The sequence below is a fragment of the Piliocolobus tephrosceles genome, chromosome 5 (assembly GCF_002776525.5).
Source record: "Piliocolobus tephrosceles isolate RC106 chromosome 5, ASM277652v3, whole genome shotgun sequence".
Classification (NCBI taxonomy): domain Eukaryota; kingdom Metazoa; phylum Chordata; class Mammalia; order Primates; family Cercopithecidae; genus Piliocolobus; species Piliocolobus tephrosceles.
The window spans coordinates 82,656,846-82,667,530 of record NC_045438.1 but is presented as its reverse complement, the minus strand read 5'-3'; the positions used below and the strand labels follow the sequence as shown (position 1 = coordinate 82,667,530).

Genomic DNA, 10,685 nt, shown 5'->3' with positions numbered 1-10,685 from the left:
TTTATTTATTTATTTATTTATTTATTTATTTATTTATTTATTTATTTGAGATGGAGTTTTGCTCTTGTTGCCCAGGCTGGAGTGCAATGGCATGATTTTGGCTCACTGAAACCTCTGCTTCCCCGGGTTTAAGCAATTCTCCTGTCTCAGCCTCCCGAGTAGCTGGGATTACAGACACATGCTACCATGCCCGGCTAATTTTTGTATTTTTAGTAGAGATGGAGTTTCATTGTAATATTGGTCAGGCTGGTCTTGAACTCCTGACATCAGGTGATCCACCCGCCTCAGCCTCCCAAAGTGCTGGGATTACAGGCATGACCCACCGCGACAGTGGGGAAAAAACTGTAATAATAGGTCCATTATCATTTAATCACAATTACACCTACATGGTTAAAAGAAAACTTAATAGCCTTAAGGGTTTATCCTACAACTGTAATTCAAGAGTTAGCTGAAGAAGATTTAAATTGGGGATGGGAAGAGAAGGGTGGTAACAGAAAACAGCAGCTTTTAGACAGCTCTGGAGTTTAGGAAACTCATCACTTTGGGGGATAGGGTGGGTTGGGGATCGGGGGTATCATCTGCAGGTTCCCAGACTTTAGTGGAAACAGCGTTAGCAAAAGGATGCCAGACAAAGCCCTAAATAGTCCACAGGGAGAGCAAATCACATCCTGCTATTTGTGGTGGTCCAAAATAAAACCCTATCACACCAAAGACCAATGATATGAAATTTACTTGGGTCCCTGCTGCTCACAGTGCACCACGTGAACGGTCCTTACCTTCTGGGCAAGCTCCGTAAAGACCTGGGCAAGCACAGAGAGCAGCTTTGCAGTACTACGGTGAGTTGCCAAAGACATGGTCAGGAAGAAGAGGACGAGGTCTGAGTAGCTGGAGAGGACCGGCACCAGGCGCACCAGCAAGGAACAGGATTGGCTGAAGAACTGAGATCAAAACAGAACAAAAGGCCTGCTCACACTGCTTGGCAGGTAACAGATTTCCGTTCTGGAACTAGACAGTGGTGGTAATTGCACAACACTGTGAATGTACTAAATAGTACTAATGGCAAGTTACATGTATGTGTTTGTAACCCCCACCCCACCCCAATACACACAGCTCCCTGAGATTTCTTCATTTACATATATCGTAACCAAAGTACAATCTCAAACCAATGTCTCATTTGGCTAACAATGTTGGTTTTTTAAAAATATAATGTTGGCCAGGCACAGTGGCTTATGTCTTTAATCCCAGCATTTTGGGTAGACTGCTTGAGCCCAGGAGTTCAAGTTCATGTTGCGTGGGCCCTATAGTGCCAGCTATTTGGGAGGCTGAGGTGTGAGGATCACCTGAGCCCAGGAGGTCAAGGCTGCAGTGAGCCATGGTCACGCCACCACTCTCTAGCCTGGACAACAGAATGAGACCATGTCCCAAAATAAAATAAATAATAAAAATAAGATGTTTATAAATAAATTCTGCTGATTGCAGAATTGTTAGCACTGGAGGCAATGCTACAGAATAACATACAATGTTCTGCAAAGTAAGTTGCTTCTCTGGACTTACTGCTAAGACTACAACTGCTTACTCTTCACTTACTGTAGTGGGAATGGTGTTTACATAGGGTGGCCGCTAAGCCTCCGTTGATAACGTCATCTATCAGTAATATCAAATATTTGGGAGTGTGTAAGATATGAAAGAATCCTAATAGATATTCTGAATGGTTAGCATTTCTGCACCTATGCATCTAACAATTAGCTAGCAAGCCCTAAGCTTTTCAAAGCTTGTCAATGACTTTGCACGTATAAATAAAGAGATCAAGTTCTTAGTGATTTTGGCACTGAGGCCTGCTCTGGGACTTATCCACGTGCAGGGAGGTGAAGCCCACTCTGCCTCTGCTCAGTGCATTCTGAAGAGGAAGCAGTTTTGTAAAGAACAGTTAGTTACCAGGTGCTTTGCTGCTGTGCCATCCTCACCGTACGATTTCAGCCTCTCCAACATTTCGGAGATGGCAGAAATTATTTTCTGCACATGCAAAGTGCTCACATCGGCCCAGAAGTCATCCTCTAAGAGTTTTGTTAGATGTCCTGATTGCAGTCTCTCAAAGCCTGCTGCCTCATTCAGAGAAAACAACATGATGAATAACAGAAAACAAATCCTTTCATCTCTATCCATGTAGTCATCTGTTTCTAACATCCATCCTTAACTATTTAGCCACAGAAATAAATCATCAAATACAAAAATTAAAACAGGCATGAAACTAATTTCTGCCTGATTTCAGACATACCATACTCCTCTTGTGGGCTTGCTTGGTCAGTGTTCTCCTCTGCTTTTTCATTCTTGCTTTCTTCTAAGTTCTGGATGGCACAGAGGATGGCTCGGATAGCAATTTCCATTTTCTCTGAAAAATCTTCCACAAATCCTTCGTCCAACATTTGACTTCCTAGCAAGTAACATGGTGTAAAACAAACATACAAACACCAATCATTTGCTTTAGTGCCTCTGGAAATCATTAAAAACACTCATTTCTTGATGAGTCACTGAGTCAAGCTGTGCCAGATACAAAGAAGAGACAAATTCCTTGCCTCGATAAACTTATAAGTTTATTACCTTGTATTAAAAATGTTACGAAAATAATGTAAAAAATATGAAAATAACAGTTAAGACAGTATGAATAAACACTAACTTAGTCCAAATATCAGTGCCAAGCTTTTTCAATCTAAGGGAAAACTGACAGTGAGCTGATGCTGCCTTCCTATGTGTGTTACGAAGTATGTAACAGGCATCCAAACAAATGGGGCAAAAAAGTTAAGAGCTATGGATTTCAACCGCACCTCCCTGCCTCAGAACCCTGGACAGGTACGTGTAGCCCAAAACAGAATGTGTCTTTAGGACAATGAGACTTACATCTACAAGACATCATTTCTACAGTGGGCTTTCATTCCCTGACTGAACAATATTCCTTACCTCCTTGGCTACCTGAAGTAAGCAGATGTGTCTTCCAGGTAGTAAAGTCAGCCATGGCTTTACTAATTTCTCCTCTTACATATTCCAGACTTTCAACTAGTGCCATTTGTGAGTCTCTTTGCTCAACCTCCATCCCTGGAAGAATGAACAAGGACTCTAGGCCCTGTAAATGAACTGACACCTGGGACAAGCAACTCAGTGCAGAAGAGCACACTTCAAAATCTTTCCTGCAACAGAAATGCCACAATGTTGAAAGGAATGCATTACAATTCCCACAAACACACACCCCTCCCTGCAACCACTATAATATACGCAAGGTAGAACTCACCATAGCTGAAGTTTATAGCTAAGCAGAAGTTTACAGCTAAACACATGCCACAGAGTGCTGTGCAGGTCCACTGAGGAACAGAGGACTGAAGCACAATTATTTTCATAATTTGATTCTATTACTAAACACCTAGGTTTAGTAATGGAATAAATTTAGTAATTTATTCCAATTAATTTATTCCAATAAATTTATTCCATTAATTTATTCCAATAAATGATACATTTATTCCATTAATAATATTCCATTATCATTAGTCTTTGGTGTGATACGCTTTTATTTTGGACCACCACAAGTAGCAGGATGTGATTTGCTCTCCCTGTGGATTATTTAGGGCTTTGTCCTGCATCCTTTTGCTAACTAAAGTCTCAGAACATGCAGATGACACTCCCTATCCCCACCCCACCCCATCCCCCAAACTGATGAATTCCCCAGACTCCAGGACTGTCTAAAAGCTTCTGCTTTCTGTTAACACCCTTCCCCTCCCATCCCCAATTTGGATAAGCACAATAAGAACCTAAGCACACAGAGAAGTGTAAAAACATAGACACACTTACCAAGAATGAAAGAGAGTCTCACAAGACTGCTGCCTAATTTTGTCGACGTCAGCTTTCACTGTTTTAATGATTTTTAGCATCTCTGTTACTCTCATAGTTGACTGTTGCCAAAGCTGATCCTGTTTCCGCATCCGGCAACCAGAGGGCAGCTGACTTCCAGGTATTGGAGATGGGTAGCTCAGATTGGAGGGAATTAGGTCTGGTACTACTCCACAAAGTTGTCCCTTGCTAAGTTCTGGTCCTTCCAGGCAGGGGGCAGGAGGCTGCCCCAGTGCCTGGGCATTGCCATGGCCTGGAGCTGGCCGTACACTGGGGCAGCACTGGAGGAGCCAGGAGAGCTGCTCGAGCAGGATCTGGCACTGCATGGCCAGGTGCTGCAGGCGCTCGGTCCACTGCTGCACGCCATCCTGAGGAGGGAAGGCCACGGGGTAGGCCAGGGGCCCCGTCAGCCTGCTGTGAATCTCTTGCACACAGCTGAGGAGGTTCCTGTACAGAGAAACCCATGGGAAAAACACAGTGAATGGCACTCTAAACCATGTCACCACATTGTTTTAAAAGAAATTTGTGTTTCTGAACAAGCATGGGTTTTTTAATACAGTCAAGAAGGAAGAATCCCCCCGACAGGTAAAGTCTGTTAAAATGCCTCCCAAAATACTTAAACCCATCTCTCAGTCTTTCAGGAGAAGTATCACGACACAATTACACCACTACAGTGACTTCAACTAGCATTATCTAGTGAATGTGCTGTACTTTGCTACATAAACCCTAATGAATGGAGGAGAAAATACCTGAAGCTAAAGTGAACAGTCTGGAAATACTGTCTCTCAGCCACGAATCCATTCAACAGATGACGACAACCTTCCTAACTGTCCTCATCTCTCAATTATCTGTTTCCATTGAGGAGCCTCCATGTATGGCTCAGATTGCCATTTGGGGGATCCCCAAAGCCTAAGTAACAGAGGCCAACTCAAATCTCATCTGTGCCCAAGACTGTCCCACCCTAATACCATGAACACAAGCCTAACCATTGGCCCACATGGACTTTCGGCAATATATATCCTCATTCCAGACACAGGTATAGTTCAGCCATGACAATTTTCACTGTCTGACACAGCCCTGAAATCTCCACAGCTCCATATTCTCAGGAGGTTCAGTCAGAGCACAGAGGGAGAGGGACACTAGAAGCATATCACTGAAAACAAGGGGCAGAGCTGGGAGAAACCCTATGTGCCTCTTAGGGCCTTAAATTCATTTCACAATTGAGAGCATGTCTTATTCCTCTCCCCATGTGCAACAACTCTGAGCTGACTTGTATCTAATTCTTCTGAATTCATGCCACAAGCCCAACTCATCGGCTGATACCTGAGGATGATCCACTGCTCACTGAGCGTGGTCAGGGAGCGCCGCTGTTGGACGAGCATCTTCATCAAATGTGCTGAGAACCCTCTGCACCGCTCCACGTTGCCCATGCCCATTTCCTGGCAGAAGAAGGAAAAACATACTGAAGGGGCTGCTGGCAAACACCCACAAATGTGCCTCTAGAAAGTTGTTTCTACTATAAGCATCAGACATGCCACACTCTAGAGGTGACACATTCATTTTTTTGAGCAGTGTTTCTCCAATTATGCTTGCACCAATCATTAATATTCCATACAAAGGAACTGGATTTAACTCCAAAATGCATTTATTAGTGGTCTTTTCTCAATTCTCAAAGGGAAGAAAGATCTAAAGATGGCATTCTCAATTTGAAGTTTTTAATTTTTCTTAAACATTAAGAAAATTTGTCCTGCTGGCAAGTGTAACAGAATTTATTTAAGGTGTTCTCTGATTTTGCACAAAATTACATTGACATTTATTTTAAGTTAAAGGATGTACTGCAAAAAGCTCAGTTCCACTAACAGGCTGTTATCACTTAACAAGGTCTGAGAATGCGGCCCTAGGATGAACAGAACAAGAGCTTTCCCTGAGCCCCTGCAAGACTCATGTTCTATCATTCTACCTTGGCAGGAGTTGCTAGTGCTGCGTTAAGCCTGGCATGCCGTGCAAGAGAGCGATAAAAATACTTCTGGCATCCATCCCATGAAGACGAGATTTCTGTAAGCAGCCTGGAAAAGATATCAACATCATTTACTTAATTAAAACCACGCTCTCCCACCCCAGATCCTGAAAAACTCAGATACTGGTATATTTGGCCATAACCAAGAGTCAGCTGTCTGAGGTGGTTTACTTCTATGAGGACTCATTCGGTGAGGCACTCATTAGTCCTTTACTTAACTTAGCACTGGAAGTATCATGAGGAAATAAATTTTGCTGATAATATGGTTTCTTCAATGAAATCTTCCTATCTTGGCAGTGGAGGCTAGGGGGTCATAAACTCTGATGCCTACAGGGGCCAGGCAAATAACGTAAGAGGACCGAGGACAGCCAAGCACAAAATGATGCATGGCAGTGACAGCTGACCTCAATGTGGGGAAGACACAGGGGTTGTTGAGGGTTCAAGTAAGCTGGAGAGCATGTGTCCTTTCAAAAGGAGGAAACTACTATTCAGCTACAACACTGCTGACCAAATGGGAATGCAAGCCTACTTGGCAAATTTTCCTGAAAACCCGAAAATCCAGAATACTTATGTAAAATTTCCCTTCCACAATATTCTGTTGAATTCAAATTTAGAGCCCTAGGAGGGCCAACTGAGCAAATAAAACACACACGTGTACTATACCCAGTTCATGCAAAGCATAATTCACAACATCCTCTGCAGTGCTGTAAATAGAGGTAGCTCTGCCTGTCTCAATAGTGTATGGACTTGCAAATTCAATAACATTAGAACTTATGAGGAGTGTATGTATATACAGCAACTAAAAATATACCATTTTCTAATACATTTCCACACGTATAATCAAATGAAGTGAGTAGACCTCAGGAAAATCAAGACAAAAAAAAAAAAAAAGAAGAAGAATGGAGAGGTGAATGCAAGGAACAAAGAGAAAGAAATGTTTTTTTTTTTTTTGAGACAGTCTTACTTTGCTACCCAGGCTGGAGTGCAGTGGTGTAATCTCAGCTCACTGCAACCTCTACCTCCTGGGTTCAAGCAATACTCCTGCCTCGGCCTCCTGAGTAGCTGGGATTACAGGCATGTGCCACCATACCTGGCTAATATTTTGTATTTTTAGTAGACACAGAGTTTTGCCATGTTGGTCAGGCTGGTCTTGAACTCCTGACCTCAAGTGATCTGCCCACCTCAGACTCCCAAAGTGCTGGGATTACAGGGATGAACCACCGCACCCAGCTTCACACTTTCATTTGAATGTCCACCAGGAGTCAGCTCCTGAGCCAGGCACTTTTGGTAGCCACAGTGGTGTTGCTATCCCCATTTTTGCAAATGAGGATAAGTTTTAAATTACTTGTTCCATTTATAAGTAGGGAAAAAAAACAGACAAACCTAGAATCAGCCTCCCGAGTGCTGCTGACGATGGACAATGCGCTCCGGAGATCTAACGGGTGAAGATGAAGCATCTCTTGAGGATTTTTTGAACGGGCCCATGCAAGACCTTTGCGATATGACAAACCTAGGAAATAAACAGCATTTGTTTAAGCAAAGATGCTTAGGAGAGAATGGATGTGCCCCCCTTTCTCTTGCTACTCAAAGCAAAGTCTTCTAAACAGCATCACCTGAGAGCTTGTTAGAAATGCAGACTCTCAGGATGCACCCACACCAACTGAAACAGGATCTGTAGCGGCACTTCCACAAGATTCCCCAGGTGAATTCACATGCACGTTCAAGTTTGAGAAGCACTGCTCTCTATGCTATGCAGCAAACAATGGTACAGCATGCAGTGACAGAAATTTTAAAAGTACAGATTCTGCCAGGCGCGGTGCTCACGCCTGTAATCCCAGCACTTTGGGAGGCTGAGGTAGGCAGATCACAAGGTCAGGAGATTGAGACCATCCTGGCTAACACGGTGAAGCCCCGTCTCTAGTAAAAATACAAAAATTAGCCGGGCGTGGTGTAGTCCCAGCTGCTTGGCAGGCTGAGGCAAGAGAATCGCTTGAACCCAGGAGGCAGAGGTTGCAGTGAGCCAAAATCACGCCATTGCACTCCAGCCTGGGCAACAAGAGGCAGAGGTTGCAGTGAGCCGAGATTGCACCACTGCACTCCAGCCTGAGCGACAGAGCGAGACTCAATCTCAATAACATAACGTAACATAACAACATAACACAACGTAACATATAACATAACATAAATAAAAATACAGATTCTGAGAAACCTCATACAAAGCGGAAAGTATCTGGGAATCATAGATGGCTGGTCATAGGATTTTCCTGCATGTGAGTGGAACTCTTAGACATCTGGAAACCTTGCCTGTACCTTCTGTTGTCCACTATCTCAACTGTCTATGGAATTTCCCCCAAATCAGACATGTCATTTCTCTTCGTAAAAGTTGGTGACTACATTTCACATAAGCAAGAACCTTACCAATTTTTGCAAGGTGTTTAAAGAGGTCTGACAAAGCTCGCTGTTTTTGCATGAGAATGTGCTTGGCTTCTGACCGCTGCTTCTCCTTCTCTGCAGAGGGTTCCACCTTTAAGCTCTGCAGCTCACTCACAGAGGAAATCACTTCACCTATAAGGGAAAACAAGGTGGGGAGGGGAGACAATAAGAAAATCCCAGGGGTCTGGTAATGTGTTTGTTACCCAACACCAGGGACCTTCTGGAGAACAAAGGCCAAGTATCATTCATCTTTATACCCTGGGTACTTAACACAGTCCCCAGCATTTGGTAAAATCTCATTAAGTGTTTTAACCAAACTGGTCAAGATGTATGGAAATAGAAAAATAACATACAGGATTTCAAGTCTCTTGACAATAACAACCCAAACAGCAGCAGTCATTCTTTTGTATTTAGGGGTTTTATAATCAATCAAGCAAATGCACTTATTAAGCACCAACTATGTGCAGTGCATTATACTAGAACTTTATAATCACTTGAAGGAAATTTCAGATTAATGTATGTTGAGTTTCCACTTATAGCTGGTACGTGGTAAATTCTCTTTTCATGTGCACAACTTCAGAAGCACCTATGTGTAGCTCCATTTTACAGACTTCAAGAAAGGCTCAGTGAGGTCTAGTCACTATCTGAAGGCCATGTGGTTAATGAGTAGATGAGCCAGGACTTGAACACTGGCCTACCTTACTCCAAAGCCCAAGTTCTTTCTATACAGCACCAAGCTGCCTTCCTCAATACATGTGGGTACCAATAACACAAGGGTGCCGCCTCCCTGCTGCAGGCAGTGTTATAGGCTGGGTTGTGTCTTCCCTTACCCCTCAATTCACATGTTAAAAGTCCCAACCCCCAGAACTTCAGAATGTGACTATGTCTGGAGACAGGGCCTTTAGAGAAGTAATGAAGGTGAAATGAGAATGGGCTCTAATCTAATTTGACTGAAGTCCTTAAAAGAAGAGATCAGGACACAGAACACACAGATGACGAGTGACCACGGGAGGACACATTGAGAAGGTGGCCATCTGCAAGCCAAGGAGAGAGGCTTCAGAAGTAATCAACCCTGCTGACACCTTGATCTTGAACTTTTAGCCTCACGCTGAAGCCACCCAGTCTGTGGTACTGCATTAAGGCAGCACTACCAGCCAAACATAGGCAATCACCAGTGAGTACAAGGACACCAAAGACATCAGACTGACAGTGTGGGAGAGTTAGAGGATAAGGGAGGCTTTACATCCCGCAGCGCATCCCCTCTCCAGGAGATGCGAATGGATCTGTACTCCACTCACCCCCAGCCCCAGGCTTGAGTCACCTTGAGCAACACTGACAAGTTTTAAAAAACGAAGAGCTCCCTGAGATTAGATGCAACCTCATTAAAAGAAACCCAGCCTCACTGATAGCACACTCACTGCGGGTGGGGGGCAGATGGGGTGAAGGAGGTAGTCAGAGGCTGCCAGGGGCCCAAACATTCTATAAAATTCTGGGCTCCCTTCCCAGCTATTGCTGTGTTACACTATGAGATCTTGGCTCTCACTTTCTCTGAGCAAAGACAGCCTGAGAAATGAAACTGCTGTGCCTCTCTGAAGTGAAGAAAGCAAGAAGATGGGGATGAATCCTCCTCAAATGAGACAACTTCTTGACAGTGGGGACAGCTTAGACACTGGGAAATCCACCTCTGTGCCCCTTTACCTGTAACGCCAACCAACAGGAACTAGTATAGACAAGGCGCTCATAAAAGATGGCACAGTGCCAGGTTACATGAGAGGACGACAATGTGAAAATTATGACTGTGTGTTCTCAGTAGGCTCCTGTTTCTGAGCTCTGTGGGGTTTTAAGCCCATTTGCTTATTCAATCAACTGTTCAGCACTACACAGGATATCAAAAAAGGACTCAGGTGCCACATTCTCAGCCCTCCTGCGCCACTGGGGAAAACAGAGAGAAATATCCACCCTTGACCTGGATGCTGGCACCCACCTGTGAACTGATCGAGGCCCTCCACAAGGTGAGGCAGGGGGCTCTCCTTCATGAACGTCAGACACATCTTCCTCATGCGTTTCCTGAGCTTTGGCAAGCGACGCAGAAGCTCCCCTTCGAAGCCGGAAGGAGCAGTGCCCTGACAGCACTCTGGAATTGTGGCCTGTGAGACAAAGGACAGGTTAGCCTCACTGCCAAGAATGGCAGGCATCATTTTAACCTGCACGGGAATTGTTGCACACACAAACACATCCCTAGTTCAGCAAATATTAAATTACCACCATGTCCGAAGTCTCATGAGAACAAATATAGCATCACTAAAATTAAAAGAGACATACTGCGGATATTTAGAAAACCATATTACTGCTCCATATG

The 10,685-nt window shown here is 44.0% G+C and overlaps 1 protein-coding gene and 1 long non-coding RNA gene across 5 annotated transcripts in view; one reads left to right on the top strand and one right to left on the bottom strand.

Annotated features, from left to right (window-relative positions):
- LOC111538084 overlaps positions 1 to 6,805 on the top strand; it is a 39,878-nt gene extending 33,073 nt beyond the window's left edge. For 3 of the 4 annotated variants that reach the window (XR_004228954.1, XR_002730202.2, XR_002730204.2), the window contains exons 4-5: positions 754 to 3,997; positions 4,510 to 6,805. This is a non-coding gene — a long non-coding RNA (uncharacterized LOC111538084). The remainder of the gene's footprint in view (positions 1 to 753; positions 3,998 to 4,509) is intronic. The other variant, XR_002730203.3, reaches the window with a different exon arrangement.
- The window catches only part of MDN1 (midasin AAA ATPase 1), a 188,262-nt gene that overhangs the window by 28,653 nt on the left and 148,924 nt on the right, over positions 1 to 10,685 (bottom strand). The window contains exons 74-83 of the mRNA XM_023205283.2: positions 10,311 to 10,473; positions 8,312 to 8,458; positions 7,277 to 7,403; positions 5,837 to 5,942; positions 5,200 to 5,315; positions 3,838 to 4,323; positions 2,956 to 3,182; positions 2,276 to 2,431; positions 1,936 to 2,099; positions 777 to 938 (exon numbers count right to left, since the gene is read on the bottom strand). Coding sequence (XP_023061051.2) covers positions 777 to 938; positions 1,936 to 2,099; positions 2,276 to 2,431; positions 2,956 to 3,182; positions 3,838 to 4,323; positions 5,200 to 5,315; positions 5,837 to 5,942; positions 7,277 to 7,403; positions 8,312 to 8,458; positions 10,311 to 10,473 — 1,854 coding nt within the window. The remainder of the gene's footprint in view (positions 1 to 776; positions 939 to 1,935; positions 2,100 to 2,275; positions 2,432 to 2,955; positions 3,183 to 3,837; positions 4,324 to 5,199; positions 5,316 to 5,836; positions 5,943 to 7,276; positions 7,404 to 8,311; positions 8,459 to 10,310; positions 10,474 to 10,685) is intronic.